This window comes from Ictidomys tridecemlineatus, chromosome 5, assembly GCF_052094955.1.
Source record: "Ictidomys tridecemlineatus isolate mIctTri1 chromosome 5, mIctTri1.hap1, whole genome shotgun sequence".
NCBI lineage: Eukaryota > Metazoa > Chordata > Mammalia > Rodentia > Sciuridae > Ictidomys > Ictidomys tridecemlineatus.
Window position 1 is genome coordinate 120,496,784 of NC_135481.1, and position 21,194 is coordinate 120,517,977.

Consider the following 21,194-nt stretch of genomic DNA (forward strand, 5'->3'; position numbering starts at 1 on the left):
ACCCCAGGGACCAGGCTGGTTTGGAAACCCCATGGGGCCAGTCTGGAGCCGGGGAGCTGGAGGGGCCCTAACCACCTCCCTGCCCACCCAAACCTCCTCACACTTCCTCCCCCAACAAGTCCATGGTCCAGACTGTCCTCCACCACTGCCCATGTACCTCCAGGGGCCAGGCCTGGCCAGTGACCACCAGTTCCTGGAAAGGTGGCAGCGAGGTTGCTGCCTCCCCACCACAAGTCGCGGAGCAGCCTGCAGAGGTCAGACTGGCCACTCGGAGCCCTTCGGGGACCGTCCACATTTCCAGGAAAGTTGCAAAACATTTGAAGAACAAATGGTCAGTTCCTCACAGCCCTTTCCCATTGGCCTGGAAAGAGTATTAGGAAGGGACACTGCTGGACAGGAGGCCACAGTCCTGTGCGGGCAGCCTGCGGCCAGGATACTCTTGGAGGGAGCAGGTGGCCCGGGGGTTCCGGTTGGGGTGGCAGAGAGGCCGCTGGGCCATCTCCTGAGGGTGGGCGGCTGCGGGACCCTGAGGCCCTGGGGCTCTCCTCTGCCCTCGCCACCCTCTTGGCCTGCACCTGGCACGGGCCAGACCCTGTGACCCTTCCCCTAAGCTCTGGGACGTCACACACTCCTCAGGGGCCTCCTATCCTGGCAGGTGGTCGGCTTTCCTCATGGGAAGTGGCAAGACGATGGGAAAGGCTCCGGCGAAAGGGCCTTTCTGTTCCAGTAGCTGTTTCTTCGTGTTCATGGATGTGTGACGAGTCCATCAGACCCACTGTCTAGGATTCTGTCACCGAGGCGGTAAGGTCACAAAGCCAGCGGATTTTAAAACAACACAAAGTGAATGACAAAACGGGTGAGACAGGTAGGGTCACCTCACCGGGTTCTGCTGACCTGTATTTCATGCGAGGAATGAGATCTGCCCTTGCCTAAGTCCCTGTTGTTTTGGACCTTGTCATGCCCCGACCACAGACGTCCTCACTCACAGGACAGGTGGGCTGCTGTGGAGGGGCCATGTTCAAAGCACAGAAAGCAGCAGGGGCAGAGGGCCCTACCTCAGGGCCTTTGCACTCACAGTAAAGGCTGTGTGAAGCTCAGTGAGTGTGCCACCTGGGAGTAGAGAGCAGGGCTGCCCACAGCTGGCCAGGGGCCTGGAGCCCAGCAGCATGCCTGCCCTCCCTGAGTGGCCCTTGAAGGCCTCATTCACATCTGTGTTGGCAGAAGCCAGAGAGCAAAGGCTTGTGAAGTGTGTCCCAGGCCAGCCTCTCCTGGAAGGACGGACTCCGTGGAGGCTGCTGGATAACTGGAGAGGGGCTGTGGGGGACTGTGACCTCTGCATCCCAACCCCAGTGAACAGAAGGTCAGCCATGCTCAGAGGGCACTGGGCAGCCTGGGCTGGGAGGCAGGGGCCACGGGTCTTCCTCCCTCCTTCCTGGGAGAGACAGCAGGGCACCCCCTCCCCAGCACTGAGAGGGGCAGGACACAGGGAGGGCCCCTGGATGGGTCTGGGGCAAAGGTGTGCCATTGTCTCCCCAGGGGAGGAGGTGCTAGCCCCCAGTGGGGCCCTGGAGCTTCCCGTCCCTCCTCAGCTCTCAGGGCCTCTGGGGCCACAGGCTGGTTCGGCTCAGGGCAAACTCCACGTCTGATAAGGCACAGAGTGACTTCCTCTCTGCCCTGACCCTGGGCCCTGCAGCCCTCCAGCGGGCCCCCAGGAGCCACAGAATGGGGGACAGCGCCTCCGAGCACACCCCACAGCAGGAGCCGGGCCTGGGCAGTGTCCGGCCTCCTGGAGGAGGAGCTGGGAAGAGTCAGGAGGAGCCTGAGCTACAGTGGGGAGTCCCCGGTTGTGCTCTGGGCCTGGTCAGCTGGCTCTCGGGACACCAGGACCCAGGCTCCAGGCACTGTGGGTGGGCGTGCCAGGGTGCTCACCCCTCTGAGGGCACTGATCTTCCCCGGCCTGGCACCTCCCAGCTTCCAGGTCCCCAAGTGCCTGTCCCTGCTCCCAGCCACACGGAACCAGCCCACTGGACAGAGCCTGAGGCTGGCCGGCTCTCAAGCCAGGTGCCTGTCAGGGTCCAGTTGAGGCCTCTCCTGGAGCTGGGTGTGGCCTGGGACTCACAGGGGCAAGGCAGGTGCTCAGACGGGGGGCCACGGGCTGCTGGTACTGGCCCAGGGGGGCACAGGGCCACTGGGCAGAGCTCAGGGAGGCTGCCGGGTACCTTTCAAGTCCTCTGCTTCAAGAGTGCCCGGCTCCCAGCCAGCACAGCCTGCTGCCAGCCCATCCCTCCTGCCCAGCCTGACCCCATGGCCCATCCCCATCCCTTCTGACCACTTGCTCCTCATCTGCTGGACGCCATTTGTCCAGCTGGTCAGGCACCAGTGCCATGAGAGGCTGGACCCCACTCTGAGGGAGGGGAGCCCGCCTCAGAGGAGAGTCCACACAGCTGGCTCCTGGTGGCCCTGCCCGCCTTCCTGGCCTGGGGGGCCCCTCCATCCCCACACCCCACAAGCTCACCTGCCCTGTGGCCTTGCTCGGCCATCCCTGCCTGAGGTGACCGCCCAGGGCCCGGCCAGCAGCCCCTCCCCCACACCCTGCCCTCCCTCGGGAGGCCTCAGCCTCCCTCAGTGCAGAGGGAGGGCCAGGGCACCAGCTCCCGGCGAGGCTCCTGGTGAGTGGGCCTGTCCACAAGGCTCACCTCCACTGTGGTCATGTGCCCACCGAGTCCACGTAGGCCCCTCAACTGGCATGTCCCCCTGTTCTGGGGCCCCAGGGATGCGGTCATCAGGACCCTGCTCTGCCCTGGCCCCCCTCCCAGGTCTCCGTCGCTCCTCAGGGCTCATTTCACATTGGCACCCCTGCACCCCCCTGGCCAGCTCTGAGCCCTCAAGGGCAGGCCCAGGCCTGACCAGTCTGTAAAAGCTGTGACTCCCCCAAAGCAACCCCGAGATGGAGGTGCCCGGGGGTGGGGAACCCAGGAGGTGGAGCCCCTGAGATGGGGAGTCGGGAACCAAGGCCCAGGTGTTACTCCAGGGGGGCTCACACCCCAGGCCCAGAGAGGCCAGCAGGGGCCGAGACAGTGCTTACCCCCCCCTCAGACCTACCCTGGCTGAGGGGGGTCACCCGCCAGGGCCATGGGTCCACAAGCTCCTCAGGCCTAGGTGGGGACACCAGAGCCAGGCCATGGAGGGGGCAGATGGCAGCTTACCAGGAACTGTCCCCTGCAGCTGCAGGTGAGCTCAGAGGCCCAGGGCTCTTGGGAGAGAGGACTAAGGAGGCTGGAGGCCTGGACTACCCAGCAGCTGCCCCAGACAGGTCCTTCCTGCTGTGGGTCTCAGCTCACTTCTGTAACCCGATGGCTTTGGCCTCGTATCCACTAGGACGTGGGGGACAGTGGTGTGTGCTGGTGAAGATGGCCCTGGGAGGCCTCGTGCACTCGGGGGGGGGGGCACAGGACGGTGTGGCTGTGGGGACAGCAGCCATCCCTCACAACTCACGCACAGAATCACCCTGTGACCCAGTGACTCCCCTTCTGAAGGCCAGGCCTTGAAGAGCATCGTGCACCCTCGTGGGAGAAGTGCCCAGGGATGGACAGAGATCCGTAAGGTCCACCCACACGGTGGAACATGGATCGGCCTGACAGGACGGAGACCCTGAGGCCTGCTGCCACACCAGGACCCCCAGGACCCCTGCGGAGCCAATCAGGCCAGTCACAAAAGGACCCACTCACAAAAGGTCCCCAGATGCCATGGCACGGATGTGTCCCCGAGGAGTCACCCCATGGTGAGGCATTGAGTGTGGCCTTCGGGAGGTGACCTGTCACCCAGCAGCCCTGGTGGCTCAGAGACCAGACATGTGGGCACCTGTGTCCCTGTCCCTCAAAACAAGGTGCCCCGCGCCAGCAGGAAGGCCATCACACCCTGGGTCCTCAGATCCAACATAAGCCCCCTCCCCCGCACAACGTGCCATCGACACTAGAAAATGAACAAAAAGGCGGGAGCCGTGGGATTCTAGGAGCAGAAAGTGACGCTGCGACTGCAGAGCCCTGCGGGAGGAGGCGGTGCCCCGCTGGGGCTGCAGCCAGACGAGGCGGAAGGAGCTGGGGACACGATCGCACAACAGTGGCGTGTCCTTGGCACTGGGGCCACTTGCAGGGCTGGGGACGATCCCTTACCTCGTGCATTTTACCCTAGTATCGGTTCTTGGAAGCGAGTGGCTTTGAACCACGCCGTCCACACCCGGGTGTCCCCAAGTCCTGCCACCTTCGCATCCTCCTGAAGCTCCCAGGGCGTCCTGGTCCCTCCTGGCCAGCTCTGAGCCCGGGCGCCCAGGCTGCTCTTCTGGCTCCTGAGCTTCACCCCCAGGGTCCTTCCAACACTCCTGGAGGGCAACCCCGCAGCAGAGTGCAGAGGGAGGGCAAGGGCACTAGCTCCCGGCGAGGCTCCTGGTGAGTGGTCCCGTCGGGTGGCTGGGGCTCAGGGCTCAGGGCCACACTCAAGGGCCCGGGTTCTGCAGTAGGAAAGCAGGTCCTGGAGCAGAGCCCCTGTCTCCTCGACGGCGTCCAGGGACTTTGAGATCATTAAGCAGCAGCCATCGTTACAAGCCGAGTGCTTTCATTGGGGCTCATGAAGCCCACCAGTGCCCCCGGGAAAGCTGGGGTGCAGGAAGAGGAAGGAGAGGAGAGAAGGCGGTGGGGGGCTCCCTCTCCCCTGAGCCCTGCATCACGACTCACGTGGAGAAGAGCCACACAGGTGGGCCTCCATTGCCATCCTCTGCCCTGTCATCTGAGCCTGGTCCCGCATGTCACCAATCAGGCCTCAGAACCCTGAGCCGTTGCTGACTCAGCCAGGGTCATGCATCTGCACCCAGCCCAGGCAGTGCTGAGACCCACAGACACAGCCCCACTGGGATTCCCGAGCAGCACCTGAAAAGCAGGCTCCACGCAGTGGCTCGCTGACCTCTTGTTAGTGGTCATTTGGTCATTCTATATACAGTTGATCGACATCTCTATTTTAATGAGGATATCGTTCTGCTGATGTTACAAATGCCAAAATGACACAGGACTAAGCAAGCTAGAAATCTCTCCTCCGTGTGACAGTCTGGCTTTCAGCGGGACAGGTGACACGTACTGACCCAGGTTCTTAGGACCTTGTTGCCCCGTGATCCTCAACTACCACTTTCCATCCTACAGTCAACATGGCAACTCTAACTCCTGCCATTACATCTATCGTTCAATAAGGGGAACAGGGAGAAAAGGGAAAGATACCTCTCTTCCCTCAAAGGGCAGGACCCAGAGTTTCACAGATCACTTCTGACATGTCACTCACTGGCAAGGATTCTGTCAAGTAGCCACATGTAGCTGCAAGGGAGTCTCAGAATTTGAATCTGTCAATGCGTCCAGGTTGAGCTCAGGGGGCACAGTCTCCTCCCCTCTCCCAGGACCATGGGTAGCCCAGGTCCTGAGGCGTTGCAGACCAGGAGAAGCAAAGGCGACCTGAGGAGGAGTCTGAAGAGGCCTCTTGGGATGTGACCTGCGCTCCGTCCCCTGAGCCTCTGCCAGCCTCTCTCTAGCTGGCCCAGGTCCCCCCGCACCTCCTGACCTGCTGAGGAGAGGGCCGGAATGCAAGGAGTGGAACGTCAGATCTGTGCCAGCAGGGGTGGGGGGCGATGGGGCTGGACAGGGCAGTGGACACCCTGCCGGGAGGCCCCAGAGGCCAGGCCAAGCAGCCTCGATGCGTTCAGCTGCTGTGGGCAGCTCCACGGCCAGGCAGCGTCCCGAGCAGAGAGCAGTTTTAACCCCAGCCTGGAAGACGGAGAGGAGGTGAGCTCAGAGGAGTGGAGGCCCAAGCGGAGGCAGCTACAAAGTCCCCAGAGACATGGCGGCGAGACCAGGCCTTCCTGGGAGGGACCCTCACACCCAGACCTGCAAGCTGGCTGTGTGTGGGGGGCTGGTGGGGGGTGGTTTCCCTGGAGGGAGGGACCGCAAAAGCCAGGCCCCACCCAGGAGAGGCCCCACCCCAGGCAATCAGGGCCTGCTTGGCTAACTAATCCTCCCAGTGACCTCCTGCAGGAGAAATCCTGGTCCCCAGTTTATGGCCAAAGAAACTGGAACCTAGAGTCTTGTTCCCCTCACTGAGGCCAAGCAGTCAAACCAGAATACCAGGCACTATTGGACCCCTCCTGGGGTTCTGGCCATCCTTAAGAAACAGTCTAAGACTGTCTTCCTGGAGAAGATGGAACTGCTCCATCCACAGCCACCCTCCAGCATCCCTTAGAAGAATTACCCTGTTGAACAGAAAAAGAAACTGAGGTTCAGAGAGGTGAAGTCACAGGACCAGGTCACACAGCAGTAAGTGGTCAGCAGGATCTGAACCTAGGTCTGTCTGACTTCATGTCCCAGTTCCCACTGGTTCTCTTTGAGGCCTCTTCCCCTCCCCCCCACCCCACCCCCCCGCTGTTTTCCTGGCTCCCTCTCAGGGAAGAGAACACGCTCTGAGTCTCTGTTTCCCTGGGAGAAATCCATTTTCAGAATCTGGAGGTGTTGAAATGTGTTCGTTTTCCCTCTCCAAAGAGCCCTTCTTGAGGACAGAGGTGCCCCCAGAATCCCTCCAAGGCCACCAGCTGGCCAGAGGGGATGCTGCCCAAAGAGGACAGGGCCAGGAGTGGCCAGGCCTGCACAGGGTCTTGGGGAGGTAACCACATCCTGACCAATGGGCAGCTGGCCTCCAAGAACCCAGAACCTGTGTGGCCCTTGACCTCAAATGACCCCACGCCCCTTCCTGCCCACTGCCAGCAGCAGGGTCTGCAACTCCCGGGAGCAGGGTGTCCAGCGAGCCTGGGGTAGGAGGTACCCGGGGACTGTCCCCATCCCAGGGACAGCTGGGCCCACGATGATCCTGGTTGCAGAAGTCTCTTGCCATGAAGGGCGTGGGCATCGTGTGGGCTTCTTCTGACTCCGTGGAGTAGGGGTGGGGGCAGGAAGGAGGGCAGGGCTCGGGAGGGAAGGGGGGAGGGGAGGGGGAGGGCACAGCCTCCCCCACAGCCCCCCTACTCCTGCGCAGGCCTCTCGCCGGCACCAGAGTCCACCTGCCAGACTCCACCCAGCCTTGCCCCTCTCAGAATCTGCTCTAGAATCAGGACCGCGTGGCTCTCCCTACCCTGGCCTCTGCCACTCTGCAGGCTCCTGGCCACAGCTCCTGCAGCATGACTCAGCCCTGTAGGGTTCCAAGCCCTTTTTTGGGGTAGTGCTTAGGCCTTCTGGGCCCACCCATGGACAGCCCACCCCCAGCAGGGCCCTGGCAGACCTGGGGTCTTGGGAGCAGTTCCCAGGGTTTCCAGAGGTCATACCCCAGAATCATGACCTCATCAGCCCCAGAGGCCGGAGGGGCCGCAGGGCCAGCCCACCCCCAGCCCTCTCCCCAGTGTTCACAGCACCCCCAGTGAGGGGTCCTGTCCTTGGCTCTAAGTCTGCTGGACGGGGATAGGAACTCTCGTGCACAAGGGGTCATTCACTGAGAGGGGCCTCCCCAGGGTCCATGTGCAGAGACTTCCCCAGAGCACCAGGTCTCTGGGAGTCACAGACCCCACCTGCCTGGCCATGATGCTTGGGCACTGGAGTCTGTCCCTTCCCACCCTCGTGGGACAGTGTTACAGATGGCTGACGGCCCCTGCACCACCCCACGTGAGCGCCTATGGCTCACCTGAGATTGTCCTGGGGCCGGCACCATTGCTGCCCCCCGGGAACCTACGTGCCACCCTCCTCCCTCTAGCACCACCCCAAGATGCCTGGTCTTAATCTCCAGGGCAACAGGAGTCCCAGGAGGACCTGAGCTGATGGCCCTGATGGCCCCGTGGGAAAAGTTGAAAGGCGGGAGGCGGCCCCAGGGGCCAGGCCTGCACTGCTGCAGAGGGCACCAGGCGCTGCCCCATCCTGCCTCCCAGCACCTGGAGGACCTGAGGGTCAGGATGTGCAGGGACCACACCCCGGCCTCCTGCAGGTTGGCTGTGCCGTCAATCTGACTGACCCCCCACTCGCATCCAAGTGGGAGCCCAGCTGAACCTGTCCCTCTCCAAACAGAGCAGGGCATTCTGAAGTCTGGTGGCTATTCACTACAGTGTCACGCGAAGTTACTGCTCTGTGCAGGACCTGCAGGCTGGGGCTTCTTACTTGTCCACCAGCATCAGCATCATCAGACTGTGGTACTAGCCACAGGCGCTGGATTCGTAATCAGACCACACTGTTTGCAAGGACAACCATGCAGTCACCCTGGGTGGCAAGTCCCATCTTCTCCCACTCCCATAGGTAGTGTTCTGGGGGCCTCACTGTAACCGACATCCATACCATCCTGGGTTTTCAGCCCTCCCCTCTCCAGTCCTGAGTCCCTCCAGGAAAGGGGCTGGTTCAGATCTTCAGAAGAGCTATGCACTGCAGGTCCCAGATGGGTGGGTGGGTGGATAGATGGATGGATGGATAGATGGACAGATAGACTGATGAACAGATGGATAGATGGATGGATGGACGGATGGATGGATGGATGGATGGACGGATGGATGGATGATTGATGGATGGATGGATAGTTGGATGAATAGATGGATGGATGGATGGACAGGTGGATGAATAGGTGGGTGGATTGCTGAATGAATGAATAAGTGGGTGGATGGATGGATAGATGGATGGATGGATGGATGGCCAAACAGATGGACTGATGAACAGATGGATGGATGGACAGATGGACTGATGAACAGATGGATGGATGGATGGTTAAATGGATGGATGGATGGCCAAACAGATGGACTGATAAATGGATGGATGGATGGATGGATGGATGGATGGATGGATGGATGGATGGATGGATGGACAGATGGACTGATGAACAGATGGATGGATGGATGGATGGATGGTTAGATGGATGGATGGCCAAACAGATGGACTGATAAATGGATGGATGGATGGATGGATGGATGGATGGATGGATGGATGGATGGACAGATGGACTGATGAACAGATGGATGGATGGATGGTTAGATGGATGGATGGCCAAACAGATGGACTGATAAATGGATGGATGGATGGATGGATGGATGGATGGATGGATGGATGGATGGATGGACGGACAGGTAGATAAATAGTTGGGTGGGTGGATGGATGGATGAATAAGTGGATGGATGGCCAAACAGATGGACTGATAAACAGATGGATGAATGGATGAATGGATGGATAGATGGATGGATGGATGGATGGATGGATGGATGGATAGATCCTTCCATGGATGGACAGGTGGATGGATAGGTGGGTGGGTGGGTGGGTAGATGGATGAATGGATAAGTGTATAGATGGATTAATTGATGGATAGATGGATAAGTGAGTGAACACCTGGATGGATGAAAGGACAGATGGTTGGGTGGGTGGATGGATTGATGGACAGAAGAGTGGGTGAATGAATGATTGGATTGGTGGATGGATGGATGAATAGATAGGCAAATATATGGATGGGTCAATGGATAGGATGGATGAATAGACAGATGGGAGGATGGGTGTGGGATGGATGGATGAACTGATGAACAGAGGGATGGGTGGGTGCATGGTTGGATTGGTGGATGAATTGATGGATGGAGAGGTGTGAAGATGAGTGGGCAGGTGGATAACAGATGACAGACGGATGGGTGGACAGGTGGGTGGGTGGATGGGCAGGCAGAAAGGTGGTGGATGGTGGGTGAAGATGTCATGCGGTGCCACTTCTTGTGTGGATCTTGGCACTTACTCCACTCCCAGAGCATCCACTCTGTGGCTGTGCAGAATGCCCAGAGACCCCCGCTGCAGGATCCCCATGTGAAAACACACTTAGCTTAGTACTTGGCACACAGTAGGCACTTAGTCGAAGTTCTGAAGCCTCCTGTTCCTTCTGTGCACCAGGGAGAGCAGTCGTGAGCTTCACTCTGCGCCTGGAAGATGATCTGGAGTGGATTTTCCACAGTCGTCCGGGGGAACCCTCTCTCCCGCCCAGAGGACCCATGTAACTATAAGGAGCTCTTGTTCCACCAACAAAACCAAACCCTCAGGTACAGCCCCAGGCGGGCAATGGAGGCCTGGGGAAGGGCCACTCCCAGGTTCACAGGGTGAGGTCACTGAGCCACAGGGAGGGGTTCCATCGCACACTGACCCCCCTCCTGCCCGTTCAACCCCTCCTCCTAACAGGGGGTAAGCAGAAGCTTCCAGAAGGGAAAGTCAGGCACCAGAGACAGGCACTAGCCCTGCCCCCACCTTTTCTCTGTCTCCCTCGTCCTCTCTCTCCGGCCATGGCTGCCCTCCGAGACCTGCTGAACCACAGCCCTGGGCAGGTGGAGATTGTGCAGGTGCCATGCAGTCCCCGCGTAGAGGTGAGGACACAGAGCCCCAGGGGCAGGAACGCGACCGGCCACACAGCAGGGCAGGGGCGGAGCAGGAAGCCTGGCCGTTTCCTGAAGGGCCTGTCCAGCGCATCTGTGCCCTGCAGACCACAGCACAAGGAGCTCTGAGAAGAGTGAAGGGTCTCCGTGCCTGTCCCCGACACCACCTTCCCCAGCACTGCAGAATCCTGCCACAGAGGACGCGGGGAACCACGGGTAAAGAAACGCAGCCCTGAGTTGGTCCAGCACTGTCGCCTGGCCACGGCGGGCCCTGCAGTATGCGAGGCCCCAGGTGCGAGCCCTGACCCAGTCTCCGTGGCAGCTGCAAAGAGGCCCCGCTCCTGCATTCCTCCAGCCCCCGTGCCATGCCGAGGAGTCTGCTGGAGCCTCCGCCCCGACGGGGCACTGCCCAGGACTTCCCGGGGGTGGGTGGGAGAGCCCACGGCGCCAGCAGGCTGCAGAGTGGCCCCTCTGTGCTCCGCTGTCCCTGACACACCTGGCCCAGGAAGCCCAGCACAGGAGCAGAGACATGTGGAGGGGGTCCAGCCGTGACCATCCAGCTGGCAGCCGGCCAGCATGGGGCATGCCAGGGAGCCACCGGGATCACCCACGCCAGGCCCAGCTAAAGCCCAGCCCTTGAGAAACGAGGGCTCGTGGTTTTGGGGTCTTTCCTCACCCAGAATTGCTCTGACCATGATTGACGGGGCCCCCAAGTCCCTGGTAATGCCACCTGCTCTGAGATGCTCCAGGCCAGCCCTTCAAGCAACAGAGAGGCCAAGGGCTGGTTCAGGGTCACACAGGAGTAGTTCCCAATCCAGAAGCCTCTTGGGACCTGTCCCCACTGCACGAGAGCCCAGCAGGCACCTGTCATTCAGTCCCAAACCTGCCTCAGGAGGCCCATGGGAGAGTCGTGGATGGCTGGAATGCCAGGACTGACTAGAAGAGGGGACACTGTAGGAGGTAAGCAGGAAGGGACAGCCATCAAGACTTGCAGGACAAGGTCAGTTCCTGTAGCTGGCCAGTGGAGAGGCAGGAAGGGTCCGTCTTCTGGGTGGAAGGACCGGTAAAGGCAAAGGAAGCACTCAGTCCACTGTCATGCACGGCTACTGCCCCGCCCTGTGCAAAGCCCCTGACCTGAAGGGCCACAGCTGCCCCTCCCATAGGATCCCTGAGACTCTAGCAAAGGAAAAGCAATCAAACACAGAGCTGCTGCTGCCTGAGCTCCCGCGAGCGGTATCCCCTGCACTGCCTCCCAAGCTCCCATGAGCCCATAGGAAAGGGGATGATTACTCCCCCAAACATGAGCAGACGGCAGCCCAGAGAGGTTCAGGAACATACCCAAGACCCACAGCCTCTGGAAAGCAGAGACAGGACCCAAACCCAGGTCTGTGAGATTCCTGAGGTGGTGTATCCCCTCAGGTGGGAAGGCCTGGTCCTGACGGGATGGCGCCAGCCAATTGGTATTGGCACCCTGCCACAGCCCAGGGGCCCTGGCGACACCATGCACCAAATGTTGGCTCTGAGACAACAGCCAGAGAGCCTCCCAGGCTGTGGCCCAGCTGAGGGGCCCTTCCAGGCTCAGTGACTTCTTCCTCCAGCCAGTTCCCTCTGGCTTCTTAGCGGCCATCCCCTGGCCCCAAGACACGCCCACAAACCACGAAATTCCCAAAGCAAAATAAACCAGGCCAAGGCCCGCTCATTCCCAGGAAGCCAAGGCTCACACCTCTGGCCTGCGGCAGGTCCTGCTCAGCATGTGCCCCCGGAACCCTGCAGCCTGCTCGGCCAGCTCCGTGTCCCCAGGCTGCGCTCCTGGTCCTGCAAGCCAAGACCAAGTCACTGCATCCTGCTGCCCCCCAGTCCTCCCCGCCAGGTGGTCCCCTTCAGCCCCCAGAGGAGCCCGAGGAAAAACCTCCAGCTAACCAGCAAGTCTGCTTCCAAGTCTCTGTTTTATCATCTGCAAAATGGGGCTAGTACTAGTCTCTGGGGAATTGTTAGGATTGTCACCATCTCCACAGAGAGTCCTGGGGACCATGTGGTGGGTGTGTGTGGCCCGAACCTCTCCCCTCTCCACTCCCAGCCAGAAAATCTGGTCACTTCACATGAGTTAAGAGCCATCCGGAGTCCCAGATCCAACCCAAAGCCTTTCCCACCTGATTTCTGCCATGGAAATTATGGTATCTCCTCTGGGGTGGCTGTGACATGTGCCACATGAGCCAGAGCTCCTGAGGAGAGACCCACCTGGAGTAAGACTTGGGCAACAGGAGACATAGCCAAAAGCCAGGTCAAGCACCTGGATGCAGCCATGCCTGAAGGCATGCTCCACCAGGACTTTTCACTGACTGGAGCCAGGAAATCCCTTCTTTGCTTAATTTAGTTTGTATTGTTTCAGCCAGGTACAAACCTCAAGGGTCCTAACAAAACACAATTTTTGGAGACTGGAAAATAACTGGTTCTAAGAGGACTTGCAGAGATGGGAATTCTGTGAAAGGAAGCCTCTCCACTATGTGTCGACCTGGAAAGAAGGAGGGGCTGAACGTAAGCTCCAGAAGTACCCAAAAGTGGGATTTCCAGGGAGGCTTGCGGCGGAAGCCCCCCGGTGCTGATGGCGGTGGCCTGAGTGGTGGCCATCTTCTCCGTGGGGCTCTCCATGCAGGGCTCAGGGAGCTGCATGTTCTCACTCACACCCTCCTGGAGGTGGAAGCAAGAGTCCCACCCATTTCCCACGGGAACAGCCAGATGCTGGTGCACACAGCTCCCGGAGATGACCCAGCTGGGCCTGCAGAGGAGCTGCCCCGTGGGGGTCCTGCCCTGGGGAGCCAAGCATGTAGCTCCCTACCAAGGAGGACGAGGACAGCCGCTCTTCTCCCAGGAGCCAGACTTCAAAGCCAAGAGCCGCACAGAACCGAAGGCTGTCCCCCTGCCTCGGCCACTTCCTGAGTGCCACCCTACTTGGCCCAAGTGGCAGCCGTCCCTGCACCCTCCTTGAGCACACCAGGTCCCCTGCCAGGTTGGAGGCTCCTCGAGAGCAGAAAGCGCAGAAGCTGTCCAGGAGCCTGGTGAGGACTGGAGAGCCCCTGGGGGCCCGCCCAGGGGACGCCAGTTCAGGAGGAGGGTCCACCCAAGGGGGCCGACCTTCTCTGCCGCCCCTTCCGGCTGTGTCTGAGCCCCGGCGATGGCGAGGGGGTCGCCTTCCTCCCTTGCTTTCTCTCCACCCAGGCGGCCAGGCGTCCCTTCTCAGTGACGGCACACAGCCCCAGACATCTGGGCTCCGGGAATCCCAGGGCCCACCTCAGACTGAGCCTCTGCCAGCGTCAGAGCCAGCCCAGCCCGGCCCAGGTGCTGTGTGCCAAGGCTGGGCTGCCCCTTTTTACCTCTGGACCCTGGGAATCACACCCAGTCAGATTTTCCCACCAAGGTGTTCAGGGGAAAACCTGCAATGGTTCCCTGGCCAGCATGGAGGACGCTGGACCCTGTCCCCAGGGGGAGTGTCTTTCCTGCTGCTTCTCCTTCCGTGTCACCTGCAGTATCTTCTGGTGCTCCGCAGCTTCCAGGAAGGAGCAGGGTGGGTGTGAACAGACACGCCTGTGCCCCGGGTCAGTGACAGCACATTCTAGAAGCTGGGCCTGCTAGAAGCAAAGGGACTCTGGACCCCACCTCTTGCCCCAAAGGGTCACAGATGGAACAGAGGGATGGAACCAAAGGCGCCCTCTGGCCACTCTTGGGCTCAGACCAGGGTTTGCTTTGGTGTGAGGTCAGCGTCCCTGGGCAGGACCAGTGGGGCCAGGCACTGCCCCTACCTCCCAGGCTGGCCAGCACCAAGGAGTAGGGCGAGGCCACTGCGCGTGCACTGCTGCCAGGACAAGTCAGCGCCCAGGCTGGGCCTAGCGGGATGGGCTAAACCGTGGGGGAGGCGACCACGCAGAGGCGCCTTCCCCCAGGGCGGCAGGCAGGGGAAGGCGGGGTCTCTCCCAAATGTCCTCGATCCTGGGGTCTGTCGTAGACAGCAGTGCAGGGACAGCACTGGAAAGATGCTCAGGCCAGGCCAGGTCGGGCCAGGTCCAGGGCCACACAGCAAACACCAAGGCCTGCCTCCCAGACCTCCAAGTGAAGCCCTGGGTCCCCCACAAGCTCTCCTGGACAGACTTCCAGGCTGCCCACCCTGGGCCCCACTGTGTCACCCCATTCTGCCTCAGACTCCCAAAGGGACAGACACGTGATGTGTTGGAGACCCTCTAAGACTACTCCTCTGAGCCCTGGGGCACCCTCCCGGCCTGCACAGGGTATCCACATGCTCAGCCTCAGTCTGAGGTGGGAGGAAGCGTGGAGAAGTCGCTCCCCAAGCCAATGAGGAGGAAAACGCACCCCCAACTAGGGCCTGGCGCCCGGCAGGGCCTGGTCAGCCCAGGAAGGGAAACAGATTGGCCCCAGAGGCAGCGGACAGGTGTGTCCTTTAGACACCACACCCCAACAGGACTTCCAAGAGACTGTGCTGACACGCCCCCCTTGCTCACCACCGTGCGTGTGCAAAGACCAGAACAAAATATCTTGAAATTCCCCACAAATAAGGAGTCTTCAGTGAGTCCACGCTGCACTCCTTGTTTGTTTCACAAATCTTTATTGGGCAGCACCCCCCCAACACCCTGGGTGCCTGTCGAGAGTCCTGGTGTCCAGCCTGGGAGCCGCTGGGTGTGCAGAAGGCAGACACAGAAGCCATGGGAAGACACACCCACCAAGGCCTCGGCCACAGGGACGCACACACAGCAGAGGGGTGTCCTCCGGCTGCATGGGCGAGGGCATGGTCAGGGGCTCTGCTGCCCCTGTGGGCAAGTGGGCCCAGGTGGAGGCCCATGGTAGGAATGGAGGAAAAATGGGAGTCTCCAGGGGAAGGGCAGAGGGAACAGCCCAAGTGGAAGCTCAGAGGCAGGTAAGCCCCAGGAATCCTGGTGCAGGGGAGGGCAGAAGTGGGTGGCCAAGGAGGGCTGCCCTGTCCTCACCAGTGTGTGAGGAGGCAGGGCCAGGCACGGGGCACCCACATGTCATTCTCCAACTCTTCTGGATGTGCGGGCCACACCATCCCCCTGAAGCCTCAGGGGCGGGGCATGGAGGGCCACAGGGCATTCCCAGCCCCATGGGGGGTCTCCAGATGGCCCCTCTGACCATGGATGGGGGTGGCTCCACCAGAAGAGACACGGGCTGCACTTGTGGCTTCCCACAGCTCCACAGGGAAGCAGTGGGAGGGAGGGCACAGCACCTGGGTCCACCAAGCCCTCCCCTTCACAGACACCACCAGGACTGGGCTCCTGGGAGCAGGCCATCCGAAGGCCAGCCTGACTCGCAGTGCCAGGGCTCTGCCCCTATCCCCTGCCCCCTCCCTCTCTCCAAGTGGCTCCCAGACACCAAATGGACCCAGTTCAACATGTCTTTCCTTTTCTTTCCCCTGTCCGCCCCCTGCTGGAGCTGGGAGAGGGTAGGCAGGAGGGGCAGGTCCAGTGGCAGGAGAAGTCCCAGCAGGGAGCCTGCCAGGCCCACTGAGGCCCCCGTCCCTTGGGTCCCCCTGGGCCCTGGCCTTAGGCCAGGACTCTCTCTCTGGACAGTTGGGAGAAGACAGGACAGTAGGGGAAGCAACAGGAAGGGTGAGCTACAGTGAGTGGGGTGTGGCCCTGGAGAGAAGGGAAGGAGAGTCAGGGGTGGCCGAGGGAAGAGGGCAGAGAGTGAGCTGGGGGGCGGGGTGCTGGAGTGGGAGGCAACAGGCAGCTTCCACGACCCGAAGCCAGTCTTACCTGGACCTTGAGTCTTCATTCTGGCTCCTGCCTAGGAAGCTGTGGAGCCAGAAGGGTCTGGGCTCCCTGTCCAGTGCTCTGGAATCCCCAGAGGTGAGGTTGTAGCCTGTCCAACCAAGGGACACCAGCAGACCCTAGGGCAGTGATAGACCTAGGGACAAGCAGGTGTCCTGGGTACTCCCAGGGCTGGAAGGAGTGTGGTCCACTGCTACAGGTAGGCTGGACCTGCCCTGACCCTGCCTTCCACACATGCACCTGTGCACACATGCACACTCAGGTACGACACACACACACACACACACACACACATACACACACACACACACACACACACACACACACACACACACACACGGCCACCACATCCCAGGAAGGCTGTCCTGGGCCCACAGTGGCCTTTTCATTTTCTGAGACTCTATGTGGAAAGTGCCCCAACTCCCTTATGGGTGGGGGCAGGCCACTAGCCCCAGACTGGCACCTCCCAGAATCAAGAAATCAGGATTTGAAATCGCCCAACAAAAGTTGAGACCATCAAAACCTCTTGCCCTCACCGGGGAGGAGGTGACCTCAGAAGCCCCCAGATCTCTCAGGAACTTACCCAGTAGGAGGCATGGCTTCTTACTTGCTCCTTCTCCCCTCCCGCAAAGAAAGGGGCTGGAAAGGAGCTGATCTGCTAAACAGAGGGGCCCCACTGAAGGGGGACACCAAGTGGAACCCCCCTCACCAGTCAGGTGTGGCTCAAGGAGAATTTCCTAATCCACCTGAAACACCCCTGCCCAGGGGTGAGGGGAGCCGTGGAGGCACTGGGGAGAGTGGGAAAGGGACCAGACCGGCTTCCCTCTGGGTGAGAAGTTTCGGGGTGTGTGCCCTGCCCATAACAGCAGAGATCCGCTGACCAGTTGAAAGACTAGGGGCCACATTCACAAGCCCCTCCGACCTCCACACACACTCGGGGGTCTTGACCTAATGGAAACACGTGTCTAGTGGGACAAAGGGTCCTGCCCTGGCGGTGAAACCCGAGGGGAGGATCCCCACCCAAGGCGAGTGTCCACCTGCGCGCTGCTGGACTCTTTGCCGGGTGTCCACTTCTCTGGACACGTTCCTTAGCCGCGGAAAGCAAGCCTCCCGCGCCCTACAGGGTCCAGCCAGCTCTCACCAGGGCCCGGGACACAGCGCTGTCCCTGTCTCAAGAAGTTGGGCGGCTCACGGGACTTAGGAGACCAGAGCCCCAGAGCCCCAGAGAAGTCCCTGTGCTCAGGCGTCCTGGACAGCCCAACTCCCAGACCGGACTGAAGCCTCGCCCTGAGGGTTGCATTGGGCTAAGGCAAAGCAGGACTTGCCCACGGCCTCGGAGGACCCCAGGTCAAAGCACGTCCCCACCCCGCCGCCTCTAATCCCGGAGTCGCCGGCCCGATACCGCGCGCAGCGAGGGATCAGAAGGTCTCAGGCGCGGCAGCCGAGCCGATCAGGGCTCCGCAGAGTTGGGGAGTTCCCCGCACCCCTAAAAGCCTCAGCACACGTTCGAGGTTGAAAGTACGCACTTTACGCGTCCCGGCGCCTCCGCGGTGAGTCGGGCCGCCGCACTCCGGGTCCGCGAAGGTGGCTCAGTTCGGGCGCTCCAGTCTCGACGTTCCCGGGGCAGAGAGCAACGTCCGGGGACGAACGGGACGGGTGCGCCCGGCGGCCAGGGCTGCGCCGGGCGAGGCGAGCGGCGAGAGGGGAGCGCTCCGGCGTTCAGGCAACAGCTACCCCTAGTGGGAGAGCCGCCCGGGGCCGGCGCCGCCCCGCGCCCGCTGCCCCGCGCCCCACGCCCGCAGCGCCCTGCGCCCGGGGCCCTCCAGAGCGGACCGGGGGCGCAGGGCCCGCGCTGCTTTCCTGAGTCCTCCCGGTCTCCGGCGCCAGCGCCAACCTGCCCGCGGGCCCTGCCCTCCGCACCTCCCAGATGGACCCTGGCGACCGCTGACCCGGGATCCGCAGCGCTCAGCGGCAAAGAGATGGGACGGGGCGGGCGCGGCCGGGGCTGCGCGGACTGGGGCGGCGCGCGGCGGCCTCGGGCAGCGGCGGGGGGCGCGGAGCGCGGTGTGCGTGGCGGGGCGGTGCGGGGGGCGGCCGTGTGCGAGGCGCGAGTGTGAGCGCGCGCGGGAGGCGGGCGGACGGGCTCCGGCAGTCGAGCGGCGCCCGCGGGCGAGCCGGGAAGGCGGCGGGAACGCAAAGTTGCCTCCTCGCGTGTCCGCGTCCTCGGCGGGGCGGGAGCCAGGGCCACCGAAGCGGCGGCCGCGGACACCGACTCCCTCGGTACCTGGGCAGCGGCCCCGCACGAGCGGCAGCGGCGTGGGCGGCGTTGGCGGCGGCGCGCGGGAAGCGAACCGGAGCTCCGGCGCGGCGCGGCGGCCGCCGGGGAACTCGGCTCAGGTGCGCGGCGAGAGGGGCGCGGGCCGGAGCCAGGCCGCGGAGACCGGGGCCGCGCGCAGAGCTCGCGCCAGCTGGAAGACCTCCGCCGCGGGCGCCCAGGTCCCCGGTCGGGTTGCTAGTCCCGGGAGGCAGCGGCGCCTGGGTCCCCCGCCCCTGAGAGCTGGCTGCAGGACTCAGGCCCGCCCCCACCGCCCCCGGCCGGACCGCTCCGCCCCCCTCCTGCCAGTGCCCGCCCTCGACCCACGATTTCTAGGGCATTGGCCGCAGCACTGGGTGATCCCTCAGGGCTCAAGTTGCAAGGGGGCGGGCCTGGGCGGAGGTGGAGTCTCCCGCCAATTGAAGCCTCGGCTATAAATTGAGCTCTCCGCAGGGCGAAGCCCAGATGCCTCGCCAGGCCGCCTCGCGGTTGGTGGTCGGAGAAGGCGAGGGGCCCCCGGGGGCCACGGGGCCCACGGCCACCATGCTCCGCTCCCTGCTGCTTCACTCCCTGAGGCTCTGTGCCCAGACCGCCTCGTGCCTCGTGCTCTTCCCGCGCTTCCTAGGCACGGCCTTCATGCTCTGGCTCCTCGACTTCCTGTGCATCCGCAAGCATTTCCTGGGCCGCCGCCGCCAGCCCGAACCCGAAGTGGAGCTCAATAGTGAGGGCGAGGAGGTGCCCCCCGACGACCCACCCATCTGCGTGTCCGACGACAACCGCCTGTGCACCCTGGCGTCGCTCAAGGCCGTGTGGCATGGCCAGAAGTTGGATTTCTTCAAGCAGGCACACGAGGGCGGACCAGCGCCCAACTCGGAGGTGGTCCTGCCTGAGGGCTTCCGGAGCCAGCGCATCCTAGACTATGCCCAAGGGAACCGCCCACTGGTGCTCAATTTCGGCAGCTGCACCTGACCACCGTTCATGGCGCGCATGAGCGCCTTCCAGCGTCTGGTCACCAAGTACCAGCGCGACGTCGACTTTCTCATCATCTACATTGAGGAAGCACATCCTTCCGACGGCTGGATCACCACAGACTCCCCGTACATCATTCCCCAACACCGGAGTCTGGAGGACCGGGTCAGCGCAGCAAGGGTGCTGCAGCAAGGTGCGCCAGGCTGCGCACTTGTCCTGGACACCATGGCCAATTCCAGCAGCTCGGCATATGGCGCCTACTTCGAGCGCCTCTACGTCATCCAGAGTGGTACCATCATGTACCAGGGAGGCCGTGGCCCAGATGGCTACCAGGTCTCAGAGCTGCGCACTTGGTTGGAGCGCTATGATGAGCAGTTGCACGGCACTCGGCCCCGTCGGTTGTAAGCCAACAACGGGTCAACTGACTGAACTTGGTGAGCTGGGCCTTCGGGCCTTTGAAGCCCACGTACAAGCACCCCCAAAGGAAGTCAAGCTTGGCGAGGTCCCCAGAGCAGATACAATGAGCTGCGGATCTTAGGCTGAGCCTGCCTCCCAGGGACTTCAGTGACTGTCTCTCACTTATACCTACCTGGCTTGCTTGAAATCTCCTTGGCAGCACTGATGCGGTGCTCACCACACCTTGTGTGCCCCCAGGACTTGCCCCTGCAGCACTTTTCACACCTCCCCAGAGCGCCTTTAATCAAGCGCCCAGCTTTTCAGAGCGCAGAGACCTTGGCCACGCCTCGCGCGCCCTGAGCGCAGCTGGGTTCCTGCAGCGCTCTAGGCTAGCGCTAGTTGCCTGGCACCCACCTGTCGCACGCAGGGAGCCCTGCTGCTTTGTGTTTACTTCTTGTCCCTGAGTCTGGGGGAGGGTTTCTTCGGGGATGGGGAAGGGTGGGCAGGGTGGTTTCTCCCTCCCCCCTTGTTTTAGGCGCGCACGAGCCCCACTGCTGATGACGAACTATCTCTAACTGGTCTTGACCACGAGCTGGCTCCGAACTGCAGGAGGCTCGAAACAGCGCCTAAAGCGAGGTGGGGAGAGTGCTCTGAGTTTCCGTGAGGAAATCTCCGCAAATGGGGTGGGGGTGGGGGCAGGTGATGGTCTGTTTTGAGGCCCGAAGAAGATGGCAGGAGGGGCACTGGCAAGGTTCACAGCGCCCCAGAGAGAGAGGGAAGCTAGGACTCCTTGGGGGAACAGAGTTTGGGCGGCAGAGTCTGGAGAAAGGGAGGAGGGGGACAGCCTGGGCCCGAGTGAGGTTACTCCTAGGCAAAGCTGCTCATTGAGGGACCAGGGGATGGAGGGCCCTGATTCAAAGGCCATCCAGTGAGTGTTTGGCTGGAAATATTCCCTGTACATAAACTTCTTTTAAGCTACAATAATAAAGGCTTGAAGTAAACTGCTTTCTGCTTGCCTTTGGTGCCTTTATTTTCTCTTTCCTCTGAGTAGCGACAGGAATTAAACACAAATCTCTCCCTGGCGACCCCATTGTGACCCAGAGGGATTAGGGGAGGATCCTAAACTGAAAGGGGCGCAGGAAGTGGATGAAGTGAGAAGAGGATCTGGGGCGGGCCGGGGCGCCCCTATACACTCATGCACACACCCAGGCCAGGATTTGGGCAACTGAAGAAGAGCCAGGCAGCGGAGGCCCCCCAGGGTCTTGGAACCGGGCTGGAGAGTCAAGGGGCTCCTCATTTGCGGCCGTGAGCGCGCCCGCGCGCGCACACTGACAGT

At 61.7% G+C, this 21,194-nt stretch overlaps 1 protein-coding gene and 2 long non-coding RNA genes across 6 annotated transcripts; 2 read left to right on the top strand and 1 right to left on the bottom strand.

Moving 5' to 3' along the window:
* The first annotated feature begins 362 nt into the window (after positions 1-362).
* On the top strand, positions 363-17,731 carry LOC144377953 (uncharacterized). Of its 4 annotated transcripts, none has more exons than XR_013439303.1 (8): positions 363-452; positions 656-801; positions 1,222-1,360; positions 3,537-4,749; positions 9,912-10,057; positions 10,194-10,375; positions 10,492-11,344; positions 12,774-17,731. It is a non-coding gene; the product is annotated as an uncharacterized LOC144377953 (long non-coding RNA). The 4 variants fall into 4 exon arrangements; XR_013439304.1 differs by having other exon boundaries at positions 418-801; positions 12,774-12,919; positions 13,038-17,731; XR_013439305.1 differs by having other exon boundaries at positions 418-801; positions 3,537-3,781; positions 4,192-4,749.
* LOC144377954 (uncharacterized) lies at positions 14,980-18,193 on the bottom strand. The gene is made up of 2 exons (XR_013439306.1): positions 17,706-18,193; positions 14,980-16,315 (listed from the first exon to the last, which is right to left on the bottom strand). It is a non-coding gene; the product is annotated as an uncharacterized LOC144377954 (long non-coding RNA).
* Positions 18,194-18,264: 71 nt separating this feature from the next.
* Positions 18,265-20,863, top strand: Dio3 (iodothyronine deiodinase 3). Its single transcript, XM_005343035.5, has one exon. It carries the CDS (start codon positions 18,959-18,961, stop codon positions 19,865-19,867), a length of 909 nt encoding a protein of 302 aa, XP_005343092.3. The 5' UTR covers positions 18,265-18,958; the 3' UTR covers positions 19,868-20,863.
* The last annotated feature ends 331 nt before the right edge of the window (positions 20,864-21,194 follow it).